The sequence below is a fragment of the Falco naumanni genome, chromosome 7, assembly GCF_017639655.2.
Source record: "Falco naumanni isolate bFalNau1 chromosome 7, bFalNau1.pat, whole genome shotgun sequence".
In the NCBI taxonomy this organism is placed as follows: Eukaryota; Metazoa; Chordata; class Aves; order Falconiformes; family Falconidae; genus Falco; species Falco naumanni.
The window spans coordinates 35,076,611-35,101,116 of NC_054060.1; the positions used below are offsets into that span (position 1 = coordinate 35,076,611).

The window sequence follows — 24,506 nt, forward strand, 5'->3', positions numbered from 1 at the left end:
TTTTCTTTGCATTTGCTCTTCCTGTGGGTGTGGTTAGTTCATCTGCCCTGGATGTGAAGGTTGAGCTCTTGGTCTCTCCATGGGTTGTCATCTGGAAGCTTCTCCATGAATTGGCTCAGTTCTCATTGACTGTTGTACAGGACCCACAGAAATACTTCCTCTGGTGTGAGAATCTACAGGGTGATGCTTAGTGTGTAGAGAGCTTCTGTCAGCCTGTGCTAGGCTTCTTACCAGCATCAGAAGCTGAGTGAAACAGTAGTGGCGGAGGTGGCTTCACTAAAACGGTGTTGCTGGGACACCTTGTTCTAGGAGATCCCCAAATTAAATTCTAACATTTTCTTGCCAGCCATACCTGCCAGCAGATGTCTGGAAGTATTCAGCAGAGTAAAAATTAAATTAGTACATGTAGCTAATCTTTCATAGTTTCTTTGGTGATACTCTTTCCTTCCCTCTCTAGAGGTAATATGCTGATCCGAGAGTTCCCCACCGATGCCTTGTTTGACGTGAACTCCATTGTTGCTAACGTTTTGTTGTAAGTACAGACCAGATGCATCTCGATGAAATCCTTTAATTTCCATTTGCAATTGTTGATATAAAATTTTGCATAAATACAACCCCCACATATTCTGGAGGCTGCTCTCAGCCAAGCAGAAGGCTGCTTCTCTCTTTGGGATGGTTTAACCCTGTTAAATCTATGCCCTTGAGATAACTCACCAGCACACATCTGGGCAGCTGTATTTGGCTGTGAATCTTCAATCTGCCAGCAAGAAACTGGAATTTGACCTTGCTTTTCCCATCACGGTTATGTAGCTGCAAATTTGCTCTTAAAACAGTTGCTGATGCATTTTTTTCTGACTCCTTAGTGCCCTGCTCTTTAATGAAGTTAAATACGTTGAAACACTGGCTGAACTTCAGAACATTGAAAACGCATTGAAAGGGAAGTCGAACATGGTCTTTGCCTATGTACCAGCTACTGGCACAGCAGGTATTAATACTCAGATTTTCTTCTTTGCTCTCCTCCAGAGCCTTTTTTAGTGAGGGGCAAGGGAGCTGGGTTTCTGACCCAAAATCCTGCAAATGGAGGATCAGGGAAACCTGAAAGGGCCACCCAGCCACAAGTTCTCCACCTCTATATGTCTCACTGTGTTTCCAAAGGGATGAGTTGCACCAGCAAAGTTTTGCTGGGAGCATTAACTTTCAGAGACGGACTTGAGAAGGAAAGCAAGCCAGAGGTTACTGTCTTTAAAAATAACTTCATAGGCAGATCTCTGGTTATGCAGTGGAATGGATTCACATCCATCACCTGTGTGTTTACAGGCAATCAGCAACTGGGTCCAGCTCCAGTTACACTGTCACCTTCATAGTGTGTCTTCAGACAGCTGTGGCATTTTACCGAGAGTTTCTGAAAGCCTGGGCACTGGTGTTTACAATTGGGAAGGATGAAGAGGGAGATCTGGAGGGAGCTGAGATGAGTTCATCTTGCTTTTCTCTTTCTAGAGCACAGAGCCGTGATGGAGGCAGCGTTTGTCTACGGGACTGTGCACCAGTTTGTTCTGACAACTGAGGCAGCACTGTTGAAAGACGCTGGGTATGTCCAATGCACCCCCACCAGGGAGAGCTGCTCCCCTGCCCTGTTTGCTCTGCTCTGGGTTTCTCAGATTCCCAGGTCAGATACTGGGGTGGTATTAGGGTGTTATGCCAAGGGTGGGCAGTCAGATCTGGTTTTCTTTTCCAAAACCAGCTGCTGCTTCTGTTCCTGGACTTGGACTAGCCATGCTATTTGTGACTGTTCATGGAATGGGATTTTACGGGAGAAGAGCCCACTGTCTCCTTTCCATAGCTGACTGATCAAACCCCAGCCATGGGTTTTCGGGAGGGCCGATAGAGCTGATGTTACAGTCTTAAAACACTCAGCTTTGTGCTTTGATGACCAAGTCTGGCCAGCTGAGAAGGGTAAGAACTGCTGTAGCGGGTCAGAGCAAAGACCACCCAGCTCCATATCTTACCCCTGCAGTGGCCACAGGTGCTTCACAAAGGACCTGAGAAAATGGATGTGCGTTGCCTGCAGCCTCCCATCTTCTGGCAGTCGGAGGTTTCAGGACTCATGGTATTAACAGCCACCAGAAGTTTTTAAACACATTTTTAGTTTTCATCTCAGCAACTTCTGGCAGCAGCGAGTTCTCCAGTTCGGCTGCCTGAGACACTGCTCATGTATTTGGGACTACCCACCCAATGGGAGCTGCCCAGCTCAAGCCATCCTCTTCCCACGCAGGAGGAGCTGCAGTAGAGGGGCAGATCCTTTAACGTGACTTGCTGCTGCTGTGACCTGCTGCAGTCAGGAGGCTGAGAAGGAGGAAGGTGGGAATATCACGTAGCACGTTGCATCCTCGGCAAAGCATTTGTACAACGATTTGCCTACCACAGTGGTCCTTCCCAAGGTGCCATCCCATCGTCATCAAGGACAGCGCTTCGTGGCCGCCACTAGGTGGCACGGTTGTCATTTGGACAGGAACCGGCTTCGTTCTGCTTAAAGCAGAGGAGACCCCAGCAGGCCATCGCCTTAGCTGGTGAAATGGTGGTAGCTTCACCAACATGACAGCCTTCAGCCAACCGGGACACTGCAGGCTTTGAGGTCTTGCTACTATACTCTACTCTTCCACAGAGACATCTTAAAACCCTTTACGAAGAAGGTCATCCCTGGTTTAGATGTAGGGAATGGGTGCATAGGGAAAGGAACGTGACTTCCCAGAGTTAACACACAGGCCAACACTAGTGATGGTACCAGAGCAGGAATGACTAACCAGAGACCCATCCCAGCAACTCAACCTCACTGCTTCCTGTGGTGCCGCCAAAAAAAATGCTGTCCAGAAGGTGCAATATTCCTTATACAGTCTGTAAGATGTCATCAGTGAGGTACAGGGCATGAGCAAAGCTGTAGGTTTTATCTCTCCATCTCCTCTCAGGGTCTTCACTGCAATGGCATGACTGTTTCCACTGAGAAAAGCTGGACTTGATGATCTTCTGGAGAAGAGAAGGCTCTGGGCAGACCTTATAGTGGCCTTTCAATAATTAAAGGGGGCTTGCAAAAACGTTGAGGACAGACTTCTTAGTAGGTCCTGCTGTGATAAGGCAAGGGGGTGTGGTTTTAAACTGAAGGAGGACAGATATAGATATGGGGAAGAAGTTCTTCACTACGATGGTGGCGAGGCGCTGGCACAGGCTGCCCAGAGCAGCTGTGGGTGCCCCATCCCTGGGAGTGCTCAGGGCCAGGCTGGATGGGGCTGGGAGCAACCTGGGCTGGTGGGAGGTGCCCCTGCCCGTGGCAGGGGGTTAGGAACTAAATGGTCTTTAAGCTTTCTTCCAACCAAACTAGTCTATGATTCTTGGATTCTGTGATCTTAAAGGTCTTTTCTGACCTAAGTAATTCTGTGATTCTCAGGCTGGGCCAACTTTTCTGGGGTTGGGCTCATTTACATCTGGTGAGCCAGGGTCTTTATTAGTTGTTCAGCACAATTCTGAAAGGTACCTGAACCCGATTATACCTGTCAGTAGTAGGGCTATTGAAGAGGTCCTACAAGTCTACCAATCCCTGAACTTGAGGATCATCTGCTCTGTAAAACATCAGCAAACATGGTGATTCTTTTGGGGCATTTTAAAAACCCTGTGGTGGATGCTCAGCATGGGTTGTTTTTTTTTCTCTCACAGCAATGATGAGCCTGATGTGCCGTCTGCGTGGCTGTTGTTCTGCCACTGCCAGCAGGCCACGGACCTGGCACAACCCTGCAGGAGGACAGCTATGGGGCAGGCTCTGACAATGCTCAACATCCACAGACACCTCAAGCTTATGGGAGCTCCTCTGGTGGTATGACTGGGAAAGAGGAACCACTTGCCCTGTGGGCACGAGGGCAGATGGGGTGGATGTGAGGATGAGGGAGGTGTGAGCAGAAGGCAAGGCTGAGTATGAGAATCTGCCCCTTCCCCGTGAAGTTAATGACAAAGCTCCCAGGTCAGGTCCAAGGAAGACACAGGCACAGGGCTGGATGGGAGCGACACTGCATTGCACTGCTCAGCTTGCTTAGACCTTTCCAGGGAGCCCTGGCACCAATGTCTGGTCCTCTAGTTGTCTGTAAGCACCATGAGTGGGAATGGGGTGGAGGTGTTTCTTGGACTTTGCTGGAACATTAGGATAGGGTAGGATAGGATAGAATAGAATAAAATAGAATAGGACTAGACTATTTCAGTTGGAAGGGACCTACAACCATCATCTAGTCCAACTGCCTGACCAGTTCGGGGCCGACCAAAAGTTAAAGCGTGATATTAAGGGCATCATCCAAATGCCTCTTAAACACCGACAGGCTCAGGTCATCAACCACCTCTCTAGGGAGCCTGTTCCAGTGTTTGACTATCTTCTTGGTAAATAAATGCTTCCTAATGCCCAGTCTAAACCTCCCTTGGTGCAGTGTTGAACCATTCCCGTACATCCCATCTCTGGATACCAGAGAGAAGAGATCAGCACCTCCCTCTCCATGGCACCTCCTGAGGAAGCTGTAGGGAGCAGTGCGGTCAGCCCCCAGCCTCCTTTTCTCCGAACTAAACAAACCCAAAGTCCTTTGGTGCTCCTAGGCTCCCCACAGGAGGCTCAGCACCCTGGGGAGTTTGTATCAGTCGTCCTCTGAGGCCCCCAGCATCAGGGGGACACGGACCTGCTGGAGCGAGTCCAGAGGAGGCCACGGAGATGCTCAGAGGGCTGGAGCCCCTCTGCTGTGGAGACAGGCTGAGGGAGTTGGGGCTGTTCAGCCTGGAGAAGAGAAGGCTGCGGGGAGACCTGACAGCACCTGCCAGTACCCAAAGGGGCCGACAGGGAAGCTGGGGAGGGGCTTTTTACAGGGGCCTGGAGTGCAGGACAAGGGGGAATGGCTTTAAACTGAAAGAGGACAGATATAGATGAGATACGAGGAAAACATTTTTTACTGAGGGTGGCGAGACACCAGACCAGGTTGCCCAGAGCAGCTGTGGATGCCCCATCCCTGGGAGTGCTCAGGGCCAGGCTGGATGGGGCTGGGAGCAACCTGGGCTGGTGGGAGGTGTCCCTGCCCGTGGCAGGGGGTTGGAACTAGGTGGTCTTTAAGGTCCCTTCCAACCCAAACTTTTCTATGATTCATGCCTTGGTGAACACAAGGGGCTGGAGGTTCCCTCCTATCTCCTCGTCCCATGGGGCAGTGAACTTCAGCAGGCCTCCAGTTCCCACCGGTGACATCTCTGCCCAGCCAAAAGGACAGGTAGATGAGCTGGGAAGTGCCTCCTTCAGCCAGCATGGGTTAGGCCCATGGAGGGAAGGCACTTTGTTAAGCAGCTCCGTGCTGTCGTGAAGTAGCACGTCCAAGGCAGGAAGGGAGAGGATGCCAGCTCTTGCATGTTGTGGCTGGGACTCTCAAAGTGCCCCAGGGAATGGATGGCAGGTAAATAAAAAATAATGGAGTTCTGACATCTGGAGTTGCTAAGTCACAAAGAACGTGCATAATAGTGCCTGGGTTTTTAACAGGGAGAGTCATGACAGGTTAGAACAATTTAACTGGGATTGTGTGGGTTCTGCTTCGATTGATGTTTTAGAATCAGAGTTGGAGGCTTTTTTCTCGAGGGCCTCATTATTTTTGTGTCTGGGGAACACACAGTGCCTTGGGCTGTACAGGAGAAGACCTGAGGTATCTTCAAGTGGTGTGGAGATGTGCTGCAGTATAACCATTTCTCTTCTCCAGACAGAGGTTGCTGAGGACCCAGAGAAGGTTTCCACCGTTCACTTACAGCTTGGGCTACCACTTGTGTTCATCCTTAGCCAGAAAGAGACCTATGAGGCTGACAGGAGGACAGCAGAGTTTGTGGCCTGGCGGCTCTTAGGGAAAGCAGGAGTTGCCCTTTTGTCCAGGTATTTGCTCTCGGGTGTTTTGGGGTTCTCCTGGCTTTTTGTGGTGTTTCCAAGCTCAGTTACCCCACCGCCAGGATGAGAGTCAATGGGCTTACTCACATTTGGGTGAGAGGCAGTAAAACTAGGCTACGTCCTGCAAGAGGGTGTCACGTTTAAGGACTTGCCCAGAATCAGATTAGTTTGGTTTCAGACTGGCTGGAAGCGTAGAAACATTTGAGTTTCTTGCTGACTTAGAAGTGGAAAAACAGACTAAGAGAGATTTTGGAAAGGAAATTTAACACAGATGGAAGGTTTGTATTTTGCCCTCAAATTAAGGGCAGAAGGAGATCCAGTAAAGGAGGTGGACTGTGCGTGCTAGGATGCGATCAAGGTCTCTGCTCAGTGAGTGATGCCTCCTGAGTCAGCAAGGGCTCTTGGAGTTAAAGCAACACGCTTGCTCCCCAGGAGCGCAGGAGACACGCTTGTGGCTGGCCATAGGGCAGCTGTGCTGAGCATACCTGCCCTCCTCCATGGCTGACCTTCGTTACTTCTCTCTGCTCCATGGGCTCAGGAGCAGCCTGCGTACACCAGACTGGCTTGTGTTTGAAAACGCTTCCATGCTATCTTGCCAAAGGAGGTGTGCAGCCCCTGTAGGCATGGTTGCACAGCCTCTGGGGATGTCTGCTGGCAGCTGTGCAAATGGGAGGAGGTGGAGGAAGGATGGGTGTGGGTTCTTTCATTCCAGCTTTCTGCCACCGTGGTACCTCCCTGTATGGAGGCACTTCTTGGTTCCATGTAGTCATGAGCTGAAGTCCACCAGCAGAGCAGCTGCGCTGGGATGTGGCTACCAGTGTGTGAGCAAAGACTTGAATCACAGAAAGGGAATCCAAGCCCCTTGTGAAATAGGCATGTTGTGCAGTGCAGTGCCACCAGAAGGTCATTTAGAGCCTATTTCTCCGCCACTGACATTGATTCTGGGTTCCTGCAAGTTCTCAGGAGCCTTGAAGCACAACTCTGTGAGGACGTGGTGCTGCTGAGAGGTGGGCTTGCCAGCCAGTCAGGCTAAATGGAGGGGGTGACCTTGCGTGTCACACCATCTAATGTTCACTTTGTATTTTGGAAGGGACCACGTAGATTTGAACATTCTGCTCCAGTCAAACGTCGCTCTCAAGACGCCAGATGAGGTTAGATGCTGGATTTCTTTCTTGTACAACTCTCATTTCCCTATCTGGGCATGGTGCTCTTGAGAGGTGTTGGGATGTTGCTTGGCTCCGTTGTTATTTGACAGCCTTCCCAGAAGCTCAAGGGGAAGTGTCTTTCCCTAGATGCATGCATGTATTTGGAACTGCCCGAGTCTGGTGCTGCAGAGCAGTTGTACGTGCTGGCAAAGATAAAATACGGAGTTTATTTTGGATTCAAAACGTAGGGTGACATCTCTGTTACACCTTAAGGCAACACAAGGTTGTGAACTAGCTAAGGTAGTAGTCCAAGTGCAAAATCCCCAAAGATCTGGACTTCTGAAGGCCCTTGCCCCCTTAGGAAAAGCATTCAAAAGACGGGAGAGGAAATGAGTGTGAAACTAAGAGCAGACAACCAAAGGTCTGTGCTGAACTGATGAGCTGAATGCCTCTGGCAGAGATCTGGGAAAAGGGCAGGGTGTAAGTTAAATGAGGTTGATCAAGATGAGCTAAACTCTGGAGGGACCTGACCCAGCTTGTGAGGCAAGATGGAATTCAGTGCCGACAAATGCCAGGGAGCACACGTTGCCCCAGATTACCTGAACTGTCACACTTGTGATTGCAAAGATACAGGATCAGACCTGAACCTGAGCATCCCCTGAGGGCTTCCCATGCCCTGGTGAGAGATGTGCATGTGGTGTTTCTCCTCTTAGAGCCAATGGGAGGTGCCAGCAGTTTGTCATTTCTCTCAGTTCATTATCAAATCAATTTTTTCTGAAGTGCCTTTCGCTGAGACAGTGCCATAACATTTTTTTTTAAGCTGACAAGGTCTCCTTTCTGAGAAATGCATTTTGCTCTTTTCTTTCCAAATACATTTTGCTCCTTTGTTTACATGGATTGGCAGCCTGTGTACACTGGGGAGCACTCTTTTTGCTTGAGCTTCATGAGATAAAGGATTTTTTGTGCCAGTTTCCTAGGCTGTGATGGGCTGCTCTGACCAAGCCTGACCCCTCCTAGTCTGGGGGCAGCCATACAGACCCCGTACCTCCCCACTCTCCTTCATTGTTTGGCCACTGGGCTTTTTCTTGCAGTGGTAGATCTATGTTGAGACGCTGGGAGGTGCAGTGGGTGTTCACTTTCACAACTCCAGGCACAGGATCCCACATAGACACAGTTACTTCCTTGCAAGGAGATGTCAGTCTGCGGTGAGAAAAACTCATGCACGGGTGGAAGTGGGCAAAACATCAGTCTGGAGTGAAAAAAACTCACGCACAGGTGAAACTGGGCCAAAAAAACACATCCCAGAAGCTTCCTTGCTTGGCAGCTTTAAGAATCTGTTGACATACACCCAAAAGTAAGAAGTTGGGTGATGGTGCCCCATCAGCCTGGAGTTTGATTTGCAGGCAGAAGAGGCAGAGAGTGATGTTTTGCTCTCACTGATTTATTCCGTTTTCTTTAGGGAGTGCCAATCAAATACCTGGTCTTGGAAGACACTGATGAAGTTATAACCCTGGTGGAAGATAAGAACAAGGTTGAACAAATCCAGAAGGAGGAGGAAGAGGAAGAGGAGGAGGAAGAAGAGGATGAAAAAGAGAATAACAATCAAGGTGTGCAAATAACAGTGAAAAGCTGATTGTCATCAGATAGGGCATGCAGTCAGCACCTGCTAGGGACATGCAGGCATGTGTAAAAGCATTAGAGAACACTTTAGCAAATCCAAAGCAAGCTATCACAGTCACATCATGGCTGTACAAAGTGGCTCTTTCATTCTTTGCAGATCACTGGAGTTTCGTGACAGACAGGAATAATTTTTAGGGGAAACACCAAGGAGAAAAATCAGCAGCCGTTAGAGAAAGTGTTGCAGAAGTGCTGCATGTGAAGTGCCTGCAGGAGTGGAATGGGGGTGCTTCTGCTTGAGCACATCCAGCTTCAGAGGCATGAGGAATTTAAAGTACACCCAACACTGTCTCCTTTTCAAGCATCAGAAGAAAAGCCTCAGAATTGTCAGTCCCTTTGGAAAGCTTTGAGACATGTTTTTGTAAGAGCTGTTCCAGACTTGCTTTCTGCAGGGAGAAAACACTAGGCCCTGCAATGTGTCCTTGAAAATGCACTTGCTTTCCACACAAAATTGGTTTCCTTTTCCAAAAAAAGTGGCACAGGATCCTAGAGGAGCCAACGTGCTTGAAGAATAGTGTTCAAATCAGGGGGCACAACTGGTGTGAGATGGCATAAGTGCATTTTGATGAGTTGGTGTGTGTGTCTGTGCCTCCACTCCCCTATACGAGGCAGTTGCCCCTGCTGCCAGTCACCGTGTCTCTGCTGAGAGGTGCTGGCTGACATAGGGGGACCTTATTGCTCTCTGCAGCTACCTGAAAGGAGGGTGTAGCGAGGTGCGGTCAGTCTCTTCTCCCAGGTAACTAGAGACAGGACAAGAGGAAATGGCCTCAAGTTGCGCCAGGGGAGGTTTAGATTGGATATGAGGAAAAATGTCTTCACCAAAAGGATTGTCAAGCACTGGCACAGGCTGTCCAGGGACATGGTGGAGTCACCATCCCTGGAGGTGTTTAAAAGATGCACAGATGTGGTGCTTAGGGACATGGTTTAGTGGTGGGCTTGGCAGTGCTGGGTTAACGGTTGGACCTGATGATCTGAAAGGTCTTTTCCTACCTAAATGGTCCTGAGATTCTATAAGAAGATGCCACTGGGGTGGCACAGGGGGCTGCAGTTCCCTCTGCCCTGTGTGTGTGTGCGCTCATGCAGGGCTGTGGGTCCCTTGCAGACGTTCAGGATGATCAGGTGGTGGAAGCCGTTTCCAGGGACAAGAAGCGAGAGCTGCCTCTGGAGCAGATCCTTGTCCTGACGGAAGAGACCTTCCACTCTGCCCTATTGGAGACTGCCCGGACCGTGGTGCTGTTCTATGCCAGCTGTGAGTATGACGTGTAGCCTGGCTGTCCCTTCTCTAAGCTTGCACTGCTCGCCATGCTCTCCATAATGTGGTGATCCTGTAGACAAGTTTAAACGATAAATAAATGCCGCATCCTGCCCTGTGGGCCTCCACCCACTGTTAGCAATCAGATTAATTCTGGTGATGTGTGCAGACAGCAGCTCCTAGTACAGAAGACGTTCATAGGTTTTTAACCTTCATTTTACAGGGACTGAATGTAGGATAAGAGGGGAAATTGTGATAGCATGGACTCAAGGGATAGCCTACACAGCCTGGTTGCTGCCAAAGTCCAATTATCCTTATTTCTTTCAAGTCTTCTGGAGCTTGAAGCACCTTAGGATGCAGAGAATCATAATGTGACATTATTAGTGGGCGAGGTGGGGCTGGTCTGTCACCTGTATGTCCCTCAGGGCTGTGTCTCTCCTGTGTTTCAGGGGAGGCAGTGTCCCTGGCAGTGCTGCGGTCTTACACCGAGGTAGCCGATCACCTGAAAGGTAAGGTGCCACAGGGCTGGGTGCTTTACAGCTGGCATCCACCTGCCCTGGCAGGAGGAACCAGAAGCCTGGGAGGGTGTTGGTAGTACTTCCTTACCCGGAATATACACATTTTTTTCCCCTCAGACTCTTAAGAAAGGCATACCCACATCAGGTTGCTTAAGAAGAGTCCTTTGTTTCTTATTTAGGGATCTTTGCAGTCCATTTATGCCTCTATAAAGTCATGGGACCAGGCACGCAGCCTTGGCATGCAGCCTTCTGCAGTCACCTTATGTTGTTGGTGTAAATTGGCACACGGCAGCTGCTCCAACTGCCTTACAGCTGAGGTGGCGATGTTGGTGGGCACAGTGGCAGCATGATGGACGGTGGTGATGGTGGTGATGACGATGGTGATGTTGGTGGGCACAGTGACAGTGTGATGGATGATGGTGGTGATGTTGGTGGGCACAGTGACTGTGTGATGAATGCCCAAGAGTGTGGGGAGGACCAGGGCAGAGCATCAGCAGCAGTGCGTGACATGGGGTGGGTGGGCTTTGGGGCGAGGAAGAACAAACAGCAGGCACTGTAGCCTGCATCTTGGAAACAGGATCCTCTCTGTGCCCCTCAGTGCTAGGTCCTGCACAGACCCAGGAGATGCACAGCAAATCAGTGTGCTGGGTGGCACATCAGATCTCCTGTCCTTGGAAGTACTTAATCTAGAACTTATTTGTAGATTAAACCAGTAGAACCAGTAATTTGCCCTGGTTTTGGTGGAAAGCATGGCAGACAGGTGTGGGCAGGCACTGCCTGGGCAGGACAGTGTCAGAGGAAGAATTTACAATGATGATGCCTTCAGGGCCTGGAGACTGTCTTAATTACATAGGAAGTCTTGCAGGCAGCCACAGAAATCCATAAATAACACGTGACAGTAAAGAATCAGCTACACTTAAAGACAGCACACATTGGGTAGTCTGGTAGTAAAGGCAGAAGGGAGTGATCTTTCAAGAGGGTCTCAGCAGTTCTTGAGCAGTGTAAGCCCCAGTTCAGCTTCGTTCAGGTCTTCAGCCCCATCCCTCTGCGATTAGTGGAAAGAGGTGGGTTCTTCTGCACATCCATCATGAGCTGAATCTCTTCCAGAAAGGCCTCTTTCACCCTCTGGCTCCAGGGAACTCAGAGGTGGCTTCATCCTCAAGTCATTGCAGCACAGTGGGGAAATCGGATGGATCTGGGCAAGAGCTGTTCTGGCACCCCTGGAGGTGGCTGGTGCCTTCTCTTGGTTTTCTTCTTCATCAAGGTGGCACTCCCCTGGGAGTGGGCACCACATTCTGCAGAGTGCAAGCAGGATTCGGGCTGAGCTGTCAGCAGTGGGGACATGTGTAGAGCCTGCAGAGGACCCGACCAACTTTCTGGGAAGCAGATTCAGTGGGAATTGCTTACAAGAAACCCTCCTGGGAATGCTGTGGACAGTGCTGTGGTTTGGATGCAAGTGATTCTGCATTCATAGATTGCATGGAGGGAAAGTCATCAGCAGCTTTGATCTGGACCGAAATCCCAGGAATAAACAGGAAAACTCAGAGGGAGTGGTTGTTGTTAGAGATGTTATGGTTGTTGATGGTTTGGGGTTTCTTTTAGACTGCCCAGCAGTCAGACCAGCTAGGGGAGCAGCTTGGGAAAGGCAGTAGATGAAACCCTGCCTCTTCCTCAGCCAGTGGCCAAGCCTTGGCTGATTCCGTGCGGCCAGGCTTTCACCATGTGTTTTTTGAATGATTTGATAACAATCTCGGTACATGGAAGCAGACACCGGCAGACTCTCAACAGAGATTAGGAACCAATTGGGGTTAGGGCCTTTCCTCTGTGATCAGTGAGATCCCACCGAAGACTCCCAGGCCAGATGTGACCTGTGGAATGTCTCCAGTCTGCTTTCCCTACTGCAGTTTGGAGAGGATGGAGAGCGGCTGCATTAGTGGATCTGGAGTTCTTTGTCCCTGCTGCTGAGGGAGCCTCAGACCACAGGTGGGCTACCAGGGGAGCTGGAAGACCTAAAAGGATGGGGGTCCCTGGGCTTTCAGTTATGGCCAGGGCGAGGGGAGATCCAGCCGTGCAAGGGACAGGTGTGGATCAAGAAGAAGATCTTGAGCTGTGCAGGACTGAGAATAAAACCTGGGGCATGGCTTTGGGGCAATCTCACAGCCCCAGAAGTGCTGGTGTTCCTGCCTGCTCTCTGGGGTGGAGCTCTCCCCCAAGGGCTGAGAAGACACGACCAGCTGTCTGAGGCATGAATCACCCGCTCTGGAGCCACATTTTGAATTGCAGAACCAGGTCCCACTTCTGATGCCAATTCTTCGTGCAAAATGGCACTAAGAACGGGCCCTATGAGATCAAGTGCCAAGGGAGTGGGGGAGGCTGGAGACTGGAATGACACTGTGAATCATCCAATAACAGATGTTCAGCATATCGTCACAAAATTAATTTTATAGCCTCCCAAGTGTTTTTCCTTTGTTGAGAGATCCAATCTAGCAAGAGAAAAAGACAAGCACGTTTGTCTTGCTGAAGCAAGCACGTTTTCTGCTCTGGCAGCAAGAGCGTGCCGTTCTCACTGCCACTGGGGCTAACTGCTGCAGGTCTTGGTCTCTTCTGCAGGATGGGAATTTATGGAAGCAGCACCCATGAAGGGGGTGTGAAGGTGAGGCAGTGCTGAGCATTTCTTAGGTGTGTCATTGGCCTTTTTTGCAAAGAAGAGAGGAAAAAAATGTCTAAGAAGAACGATAGGCTGTGATGAAACACAGTTCTGCTTCCTTCTTCTGTGCTTCTGTGGTCTTCTTGGCCAATGACTTCCAGAGACAGGGGTCTGAAGTTGTAGTTCAAAGGCATGAAAATCACTGGTGTGATTTAGCAATGTATATTCATGGAACCTAAATCTGGAGTAAGGATTCCATATTGAATTCGTCCTCTTGAAGTGCAGCACTGCGTACATAATTTACCTGTCTTTCATGTTGTAGCCTTTGGAACAGCTCTTCAAGTGAGCTGTTTCTAATGCCAGTTCTGCCCTCCAAAGGATTAGAAGTTTAAGAGATTCTTGATTTTTCTTGTTCCCTGTAACGCTGATGATTTGTCTTGTCCTGGTTTTATAAGACCCCCAGGACAGAGGTCCTTGCTGTTTGCTGGTTTTAGTAGCACCTGAAATTACAGAACAGTAGGATCTCGTTTTCCTCTTTCAGCTTTCTTCCCATCCAGCAGCCCAACAGTGACCACAGGGCTGAACAGTCTGTTGCTGTTACTCAACTCCTGAAACTGCTGCTTGTTTTGTAATTAATAATATTGTGCAGATTGGGATGGGAGAATGGTCATCCTGTACAAGGTGTTCCTCAGGCCAGATGGGGCTCCTTTGGAGGTAGTACCCAAATACTAAAACTCATATACGAGGGACCTTAGAGCAGCCTTGCAACTCAGTTTTAATGAGACATCAAAGCCCCGTTTCCATGTCATTATTTTTCACAGTTGGGCAAGACACAAGATTATGTGGTAACAGATGATGAAAAACAGCTATACTGGATCAAAGGTGTGAAAAAAATCCAAGGGCAGGCTTTTAATTTCAGATGTTATTTCAGAGCCTGGAGAATGACACAAACCATTTCTGCTCTCGTGGAGTGTTTTGACAACTCCTGGCTGTCTGAGTGGAATAGACCCTTAGGCCCATGCTGCTGCTTGCTTTTTCTGTACATGAGTTTGACACAAGGCAGAACAGCAGCGAACTCCTCATGTGAGCTGTGAAAGCAGAACATAAAATGAGGGTGGCAGAAAGTGGTCCAGTGGGATGCCAAGGACATAGGGATAGGAGATAGGAACACACGCTAAGATCACATCTGCCATCACCCTGGTCTGTGGAGATGCCTTGCCCATCCCTGGCAGACACGTTTCTGACCTGTGATTAAAACCCTTCCACAGCTTCTCTGCCAGAAAGGCTTCAGCTGTGCTTGGTTCTCAGTTGCTTGTTTTAATATTTGGGCAAAGCTCCCTACCTGGGAATGGGTTGTTGCTTGTCCTTGAGCAACACTTGAGAGCATTCTCACTGTTGCCTCCAAAGCTGACTTTACATATTAGTAGATTTTATTGTTTCTTTCTTCCAGGCAATTTCCAATCAAAAGAAACACTCTTCTTTGGGTTTTTCCTCAGGAGGCACGTCTTCCAAAATTCTCCAGATTCTTTCTCATCTGCTTCAGCCTTTCTAAAAACATGTTTCACTTCTGGGCTCTGCAGAGGTCTCACTGGGACAGCAGAGCATCGTTTTCCTCTCGTGTCTTGCAGACACTGTTGAGAGTTCATCCCAGAATGAGCTTTGTCCGTTTCTGCAATACCGATGATATCTGCACATCCTGCTTCTCATCCCAGAATGCTGCTGCTGTTAGACTTTGCCCTTCAAATTCCTTTCTGCCCCTCTGGGCTTGGGGTCATTTGCAGATTGCATGTGTGTGTTATTCCATCAGCCAGGCCATGGAAATAATGATCAGAATCAAACCCAGGCCACACAGAGAAGAAAGTTCAGCTGGTTTTGATGTGCCATACTCTTGAGAAATCGTCATCACCTGCCCTGACCCTGGTTTCTGAAGGACACTTTGCGATGGTCTGCCTCCGTGTGTGTGCTAGTCTCTAGGTTTCATCCCAACTTTCCCATGTAACTGTTGGACCCTGTTCAAACAAATTTAGGGAAGGTATGAAGATTGCAGAGATACGACATTCCTGCAGTGGGCATGGACAATGTATGGCCTGAGGACTGTGTGCAGCCCTGCCATCCTTGGTCAAGCCTGACGTAGGTAGGAGGCAACTTAGGCGAGGCTGGCAAGCAAGGGGTGGTAGCCAGGTTCACCTGCCACCTGGTTAGCAGGGACTCAGCCGTGAACCAGCAGCAGCATGTGCTGGTCTGCGCCCAGCCTGCAGATGAAAGAAGGACATGGTGGAGTTGCAGGCACTGTGTCTTGGGCTGATGGAGAACGTGAGGGGAACAGAGCCTTCATTTGTTTTGCTGCTTACAAATCCCTTGAGTGTATTGCTTTGGTGAGACCCATAAAAAGCTTTTTTAAGACTTTTCCCAGGAACCAAAGTTGGACTGACTGCTCTGTAATTCCCAGGTGCTCTTGCTTTGCCTTAAGACCCCTGTCTTAAGGTCCTAAAGGAACCTGCTAGTGGCTTGGGCATGAACAGCTGGCATAGGTAGGATAGGGGGAATGCCATCAGACTGCCAGCCTGTATTACACGTGTCTTACATCACCTTTAACTGCTCCTTATGTATTTTCCTTCATACTTTAGTTAGAACAGACACTTTTCAATACCAGGCACCTTAGTAAATGAAAAAGCTTTGAATCATAGAGGCACAGAATGGTTTGGGTTGGAAGGGACCTTGAAGACCACCTAGTTCCAACCCCCTGCCACGGGCAGGGACACCTCCCACCAGCCCAGGTTGCTCCCAGCCCCATCCAGCCTGGCCCTGAGCACTCCCAGGGATGGGGCATCCACAGCTGCTCTGGGCAGCCTGTGCCAGTGCCTCACCGCCCTCACAGTAAAGAATTTCTTCCTACTGTCTAACCTAAATCTGCCCTCTTTCAGTTTGAAACCACTCCTCCTTGTCCTATTGCAACAGGACCTACTAAGAAGTCTGTCCCCATCTTTTTTGCAAGCCCCCTTCAAGTATTGAAAGGCCACTATGAAGGCTCTCTGGAGCCTTCTCTTCAGCCTTCTCCACGCCAAGCTTTATCTTCCCTTTTCCCTGTGAGGGCCTGTTTCTTTGTCTTGGCCTTAATCCTAAATTATTTTCAGTACATTTCCTTACTGCCTTTTATGCCCCTGGACAGTTGCCTCAGGGTTTCATGGTGTCCCTTTGAGTAACCAGCCAGATGTGAACGTCTCTGGGAATTTCTTTCTGCGCAGTGCAACCTGCCAGTTCCCTGAGTTTATTTTCCCCATGGTCTGTTGTTTGGATCAATCCCCACCTGCTGGGGTGTTTAATACATTCACAGGCTGGAAACAGTTACTGTTATGCTCAAAAGTGTAAGGCACATCCTTGAATGATTTCAAGAGGGAGGTAGCCCGTACTCGAAAGGATTGTGTATTTAGGGCTGGATTTTGACATCCTGCCCACACAAAGCAGCGGTTGACTCCAGGAATGGTCCAGCAGCTTCTCAGCGGTAGCCCACCTGGGCTCACTTCGAGTGCTAGGATCCAGCCCTGTAGGATGCGTGCCAAAGCCAATAGGAGTTCTGGCAGCGTTAATACAAACAGATGTGATAATACCCAAAGAAGCTAATAAAAAGGTCTCTTTTTCAACCATTTCATTTTTTCTTTTTCTGCCCCACCCTCCCAGATTATTTATATGTGTTTGTATTCCATTCTAGGAACTCAGGGGGTTTTGCTGTCTCGGGTGAACTGCTGGGACTGGCCTGGCATTTGCACAAAGGAGAATGTCACTCAGTTTCCTGCCATCAAGATTTATGAGAGGGGAGAGCGATCAGTGAGGTACAACGGCATGTGGGGAACTGAAGAACTGACCAGCTTCATCATGCTGTAAGTGTCTGTAAATGAGTCCCCACACAGTAAGGCTGGCACATCTGCTAGGTGATGTTCTGGATGCTTCACGGCCTGTGTAATGGAATCCTTTTTGGAAAAATAATGTCAGGTTCTGGTTGTAGACCTGGTTTGGAAATGAGCTGAGGAACTTTTTGTGCTTTTCAATATCAGGGAACATCTGTTCTTGGGCAGTGCATCCACCTGTTGTCACTGTCCCTCTCTCTTTGCTGGAATTCCTTCTCTGTTATTTTTAACAGGCATCTCAAAGATCTCAGACCAGCCAGTTTAGCTCAGGGCTCTTCTCTCTTCCCCATAACCAGCTCCAGTGCCTTTCTGTGACTAGGCATTGTCCTTCCTTCCCAGGTGACCGATTTTTGTGCCTAATGAGGCATAACAGTTGTCATATTGGGTTGGGGCATTGCTGGATTGAGGTTGCCCTTTTGTCTCTTCATCCCGAAAGTGAACGAGGTGGCAGCCAATGTTGTTTCTCTGCCTTCCCATAGGAGCCGAGTTCCCTGCCCTCTGAAGCTGGCCACGATTGAGGAAGCAGAAGGATATTTAAGAGGAGAGTTTCCATCTGAGCTGTCATCCTATCACCACACTGTGCTTCTAGGAGTATTTAGTCCAGCCACCAGTGAAGGTTAGTGTCATATTTGTGGGTTAAGCACTCAGCTTCATTCCTAATGGGAGAGGGATGATTCCAGGTGCTTGGAAGTTCCTCCATGTTTCATCTCTAAATGTGTTTACTCACATCACAGCCTTGCCTGGCACCACCCTTTTTATTTTTGCAAGAAGATAGCAGGTGATTCCAGATGTGGGACCTAGGATCCATATCCTGGCTCAGGGGACATTCGGCTGCCAGGCACCTGTACAACACTCAGTGTGGTGGCATCTGGCAATCCTGACAGGATCAGGACATGGTGCTTGGGTAGCAGCACAAAACACCAGTGCCCTGGGTGACCTGTCTCTGCAAAGACAGTTTGCATATGCCCAATCTGAATTTACCAAGCCATGATTTGTGCCTGTTGTCCCTGTTGTATCTCCTCCCCCTTACTGCTCGAAGTTTGGCTCTGTCCTCGTTATGAGTCCCCTTCAAACAGTTGTAGGCTGCCATTAAATCCCATCTTGGCCTCTGACTGAACAAGCCTGGATCCATCAGCCTCTTGTTGCAGTCCATGTACCACATATCACAGCATATTGTTTCTTAAAGAAAGCCCTTTCTGCTGTTGGATTGATAGTCATCTTGCTGACACCTCCTGCAAATGTGGTAGTCCCAGTCCTTGCAACCAACACACAATCCAAAACATATTTTTTTTAAAAAAAGGCAAAGCAGCAATGAGGTAACGTGCAAATTTATTGCATCAAATGAATGAAATATAAATAACTCAATGAAATCTACTTCTGGACTTTGAAATAAGTAGGCACAGCCCCCAGAGTGGTGGACATCAGCTAGAAATGCTAAGCAAAGTTGCTGGAAGGAGTGTTCTGAACTTGTTTGAATTTGTCTGGCTTTGTAGTCTTGGTCAGTGTAGTCCTGGCCAGTGGCTGAACTGTGGAGCAGTTCTGCTCTCCCTCCCTTGCCTGTACATGGGGTACTCTTAGCCACGCAGGTATCATTCGCTGCATGCCATGGCTGTGGTCCAGGATCCATCAGGTTTTTCCACAGCCTTGCAGAAAGACAGGGAAATGGACCCGAGAGCTGCACTGATTTTTCTTGTGACAATTCTTTATGGTAACAAGGGAAAGGGAAAAAAGTCAGTCTGGAAAGGGGACATGATGCCATGCTTCAGTCAAATGCACAGTGGAGAGCTAGGGCCTTCCAACCCCACAGTCTCTCTGTTACCAGGTGCACCTGGGAATTACTGCGTTAAAAAAAGGAGAACTTTCTGATCTTTCTTAAGATGAAAATTTTAGACTATTTTTCATTTTGAAGCTCCGTTGTGCCTGTAAACGTTGGTTAAATGCAAAACAAGCTACTTTCTCACATGAAGAGGTCCAGAGGAAATCCACTGTACTCAGAGGTAAGAACAAAATAAAATGTCTGGAACCGACCAGGAAACACTTGGGCTGTGTTCACCGAGCCAGCTGACAGCTAATACACCTGCTTTCCTCTGGAGAGTCTAGGTCTGTTAAATATAGCAGAAAATCTTACTGAGCTTAAAAAAACGGTAGTCCATTTCTCCCTGATTTTCATCAGTTCAGCTGCAGAATCTTCCTTCTATTCAACATACTCCACGCTGCGGTGGGTCCTGGATTAGCCCCATGGTAGGACCTTGGACAACACGGGAATGGTGAGAGGCGTTCATGGAAGGAACCTGCCTGGATCTGGCTGGACGTGTGAGCTCGGATTCTTTCCTATATAGAAGCTGTTAATTTCCTTCCGTGCAAAAATGAGTCTTGGAGCTTTCAGATGGCTCTGTTGCAGAGCCACAAGATTGCCTCTTCCCTCGGGGCACGCTCAGGCTGCAATCTGGAGCGGCACCTGCAGTCTGGGGTAGCTCAGCCGCAGATGCCAAGGGAGATGAAATTTGTGATGCTTTCACCGCCTGGGACCTGCGGGGCATTCGGGTGTCATGCAGAACGACCTGAGGGGGCAGAAAACTGGAGCCAGCTGTTCTGGCACCAAACCCAGGCCAGAGTCATGGAAACCACATTGCTGCTCTTATCAGCCTGCAGGCTTACCTGGAATTTCCAATGATTTTCTCACGGCGAGAATTCTTGCTGTAACCTGAACCAGCGACAAACCATGCCATTGCCATTTCTAGTTAACTGAAACAGAGCAGCAAGATGTCCAGTTAAATAAAGCCCTGGATTTTTTCCAACACTTGGCGTCACAACTATGTTAAGAAGCCCTTCAGTGGGTCTGAGCTAAAAGAGGCTTGTTGGAAAAAATTTAATTAAAATGTGTTACGAAGAGGTGAATGGTATTACTAGGGCAATGAACGAGCATTTTCCTGGAAACTTGGAGAACTTATAGGAGAGAAATTTGTTTGCTGTGCAGAAACTGGAAGCATGCTTGGAAGTAAGTCTCTGTCCTAAACCATGAAGCAAATGTTTAAAAATATATCTGTATTCTGCAAAGCTCTAGTGCCGTTGTAGGGCTTCCCAGCATTGGTATAAACCAAGTGCAGGTGGCATGCAAAGATGCTGCAGGTGCTGCTGGAGGGCATGGTTTCATGAGATGCCTTCTGCTAGAGGGATAAGGGGTGATACTCAGATCCTGTCTCCAGAAATCTCTGCAGGAGCTGTAGACCCTTTGTCATCTGGCAGTTTTATTCCTTCTCATTCTCAAATCCTGCAGTGAAGCTGGGCTTGTGCAATTCGTGGCAGCTGTCGTGGAAGGCAGCTGGGATTCCAGCTCAAGGCATGTATCGCAGTTCACGATCGGGCCCTGCGGAGAATTAAAACAGTGCTCTTGGGGAGGAGTAATTTTCTAGGAAACAGCTTCTTTTGAAGTGCTTCATGTCTGTAGTGGAGCTGTGTGAATTTGGGGGAGTTCTTGCACTATCACTGTGAGTTGTTGAGAAACACAGTCTGGTGAACGGCTCTGGGTCTGGAACAGCCCCCAAAATATGGAAAAATTTGGAAGTGTGATAGGGAGGGAAGATGGCATCGGGAATGACACTGATGAAAGGAGTAAGCCTGGACTCTGCTGAAGGTTGTCCTAATTTAGGAGAGAATTCCTGCAGCTAGGGCTGTTCCAGGGCAGCACTTCAACACAAGCTTAAGTCTCAAGTGAGGGTTTAAAGTTAAATGCCTGTAGAAGTGCTCCCCTGAGGGAGTTTGGACGTGAGCCTGCTCTTTCCATGTCAGGCTGTGTCCTTCAGTGCCTTATGGCACAGGGTGAGCTGGTGGTCTGCTCTGTGGCCTTTTCTCCTGTAGCTGGGACACCGATAACTTCACAAGGGGGTTGTTGGTGAAGTTCCCAGCGATCCTTATCAGCTAGTCCTATGAGCTGCTTCTCTTTCAATGCTGATAAAATCAAGTAGCCGAAGAGCTGGAAACCAGCATCAAACTTCTGCAATGGTGATTTCTCTATATCACGAGATGAACCAGCCAAGCTGTGTCACCAGCTTTGTTGTATGTGTGTTGTTTCCTGCATGTCTGAACCCCCATTCAGCCACGCCCTTAAGGATCTAAGCTTCCACTTGGAAAGGAAAATAGTGTAAATGAAAGTGTGTGGTTCCTGCACTTTCATGTGTGTTCCAACACAATGGAAAAGACAGCTTTGAGTGGAGCTGGAAACCAGGAGGCAAAGAACCAAAAAGTGACCAGTTGTGACCCAGCCTCAGTCTGTTGAGGTCTGAGTCACTGGTCCCAAGAGCTTGGGCTGGCCAGTTGGGATATGACGGTGAATATTGTGAGGAACACTAAATAGTATCTGAATGAGATCTTATTTCAGTTATAAAGCAACATCTATCATGGCTGTATCTGAGATGTAACTTTAATTCTTGGGATTTTTTTGAAGAGTGTGGTTTCTCACTCTCCTTAAGTCGGAAGAGCCTTCTTATTGCTTCCAATTGCTCAATACAAAGTGGGAGGAGGGGTGGTGTTGTAATACGACCCGGTTTCACCCCACCTTTGGCAGCAGCAGTTTTGATCTCTGTTCTATAACGGTATTTTACAAGCTCACGTGGTATGGCCCTCATGTTCTCATAAAGCTTGTACCTCCCATGGATTCAGCTGCTTAAAACAGGCTGGTTTATAAAGGCATCTGTTTCCAGCCTCTCAGCACAGATAGATTCAGCTGTGATGGATGAAGAAAGCCCCAGCCCTGTCCTTTCTTCTTCATCCTCTACCTGACCTCGCCATCTCCATAAGATGAGTGGTGGACCCTCACAGCCACTGCAAGTGGGTTTATGCTGAGCTGTGACAGCAGAGGTGCTGTCCTCTCTTTGCATAAAGCGGCAGAGATGCCGTGTCTGCAAAGCATGTAGCTTTGCAGTAGACATCCTCCCTGTCCCAGCTGGGTGCCTGAAACCCTGACCTGCTCTGAGGAACTGGATAAAACCAAAAGACTCTTGGGGGAGAGGCTGGTTTATCTGCTGGGCTCTTAAAACTAGTCCAGTTAAGTCATCATCAGTCATTTCTGAAAGGTCACTGTGGTTTATAAGATTTCTATTTAGACTTATAATTGGTCTCCTGTTTCTAAGAACACTTACGGACTTTAAGTCCTTAAAGCCATTTCATTTTCCATCAGTGCCTCTGTCACGCAGATCCTGGAAGCTCAGTGCTGGTGGCTGAAGAGCAAATACTGTTCTCATAATAGGAACTTTCCTTCTGGTCCTTTCAGCCTCTGCCAAGTCCTCCTCCCGTAGCCTGCAGCCATGAGACACATCCATTTCTCATGAGCCTCTAATCGTAGTTTTGTTCCCAACTGACAGTTTGCTGTGGGAGGGTGTTATGTATGCAGACAGCGAGCTAGCTTCCAGGAGGAAGCTGATGCTTCTCTTTCAGTTGTTTGTTTTTGTATCTTTGTCTTTTTTACAGCCAGGGAAGCTTTCGAAGAGGCAGGAAACATCTTAAGTGGCCATGTGACAATGGGGATGTATTTTGAAGATGATGCCTTGGCTTTGTAAGTAGATTCTTTTTTTCTTTGGGGAGAATTGAGGCTGTTCTGCATTTAGTGAAAGCCAGTACCTAGAGCAAGCTTCAATGGCCACGCGGGGTGTTTAGCAGCAGCTCCAAACAGCTACAAGTGACTCAGTCCTGTAGGAAGATTGCTCAGGACTCAGCCAAAGGAAGATGTAGCCCTGGCTCTGCCACTGATTTGCAGCCCGTCCACGGTCAACTCATTCTGTCCTGTTGAAATGAACTGTCATCTCCCTTCCCACTGTTCAGGTTCACGCTGGGTATGTTCAGTCCTCCAGCCCTGCCAGCCCCCATGCATCTGTTGCATTCCTGATACAAACAGGACCAAGCCTTTATGGAGGAAAAAACAGGCTAGAAAAATTATACCCTGTAGCTAGGATCAGTGTGTGAGGAAGAAAAAAACATCAGGAAGAGGTGATGAATTGTTACTGGTCTTCCTCCTTCTACAGTCCCTCCACCTTCTCATCTCCCCTTCCCTGTCCTGATGTAGAGGAATGAAGCTGGGTTAATTAGCATTGATAATATACAGCTGTGGGCTGGCTTCAGGGGTGGTGGGTTGGCTGATGTAGATAAGGTGCAGCTGTGGCTGGTGCTGTTAAGTGGTTGAGAGCCAATGAAGAGGGAGCAGCCGAGGAAGAAGCAAGAGCAGAGAGACCACATGTCCTGGATGAGGCAAGAGGAGGAGAAGGAAGCAGAGGGACTGTATGAAGAGTGTGCTGGTATGAGGTGGTAAAAGACTTTGTTGCAGCTTGATAGTCTGGAGCTGCAACACCCTGATGCTGTGAAGGTGCCTACCTGTGGTGGGGAAGGGGAGGGCAAGGGGTTGCTGCAAAGCCTGGTGTGTAAATGTGAGCCTTGCTCTGATGGTTGCCCCCCAGTTGCCAAGAGCAGCCAAAAGAAAGGCTGCTTTGTGACCACTTGCAGGCTTTCTCAGGTAGCAATGGAGTGGGAATTGTGTCTGGAAAATTATTTGAAAGCCCTAAAATAAATGCTGTCTGTCCCTGGAGCAGGTGGCCTTTCTACAGCGCTGCGAAATGTATTACACCACTTTGGTCTCATCCAGCTTCCCGGTGGGCACTCACATCTGGCTGTGAAGTGTTTGTGGCTGCTGAGGACAGGGAAGAGCCTACCTCTATGTTTTCAACAGTTAATCTTACTGTGGATGGTTTTTTTCTTGAAAGATGTGCCCACACATTTCCCTCCCCTTGGCAAGACGTTGCCACCATTTCCAGACAGAGCTTTGGGGAGGTGCATCCTCTTTCTGATGGAGTGCTGGAAAAATATAGCAGCTGCCTTCCCCTACATAGGGTAAAGGTGAAGTCAAGGCTTTCTTGGTCAGTTTTTGATTGAATAAGGGCGTCAGCTGCACCCCTAACTTCAAGCCAAATTGGAGCTAATGGCATCTGAGCACGTATCAGCCCATGCACTTAACTGTCATTGACTCACTCCAGTAAGGGGCAAAGTGCTTTGGATTAGACTGCGAGAGATGCTTCAGTGGCTATAAATGCAGCTAGAGCCAGGAGGAATCTTCAGCTTGTCCTGGCATCTCATTTCCATCAGGAATTAGCTCTCAAGGCAGAGTTAAAAATCCCAGAAGGTCCTTGGCCTGTTTTCCATGTGTAGGTTTAAAAGCCAGAAATGCAACAGATGCAAGCGCATCTCTAGCATGTCTGATGAATTGTGGGCATTTTTGTGTTACGCATGGAGAATGAAAATGCAAATTTTCATCTCTATTAACCAAACTGTGCTCGAAGCACTGGTTGTGGTTGGGTCTTAGAAATGAGGCAACACCAGGCTTGTTCAGTGATGGGGTGGGAGACCACTGGGAAACAGAGCTACAGGAGCTGCAACCAGGTGAA

At 48.6% G+C, this 24,506-nt stretch overlaps 1 protein-coding gene across 3 annotated transcripts in view; it reads left to right on the forward strand.

The window, feature by feature from the left end:
- The window catches only part of TXNDC16 (thioredoxin domain containing 16), a 41,819-nt gene that overhangs the window by 8,272 nt on the left and 9,041 nt on the right, over nt 1-24,506 (forward strand). For all 3 annotated transcript variants that reach the window (XM_040601519.1, XM_040601520.1, XM_040601521.1), the window contains 12 exons: nt 458-532; nt 864-985; nt 1,498-1,588; nt 3,706-3,862; nt 5,757-5,923; nt 7,026-7,086; nt 8,540-8,687; nt 9,860-10,006; nt 10,459-10,518; nt 16,884-17,052; nt 17,559-17,695; nt 22,546-22,630. In XM_040601519.1, the coding sequence (XP_040457453.1) occupies nt 458-532; nt 864-985; nt 1,498-1,588; nt 3,706-3,862; nt 5,757-5,923; nt 7,026-7,086; nt 8,540-8,687; nt 9,860-10,006; nt 10,459-10,518; nt 16,884-17,052; nt 17,559-17,695; nt 22,546-22,630 (1,419 nt within the window). The remainder of the gene's footprint in view (nt 1-457; nt 533-863; nt 986-1,497; nt 1,589-3,705; nt 3,863-5,756; nt 5,924-7,025; nt 7,087-8,539; nt 8,688-9,859; nt 10,007-10,458; nt 10,519-16,883; nt 17,053-17,558; nt 17,696-22,545; nt 22,631-24,506) is intronic.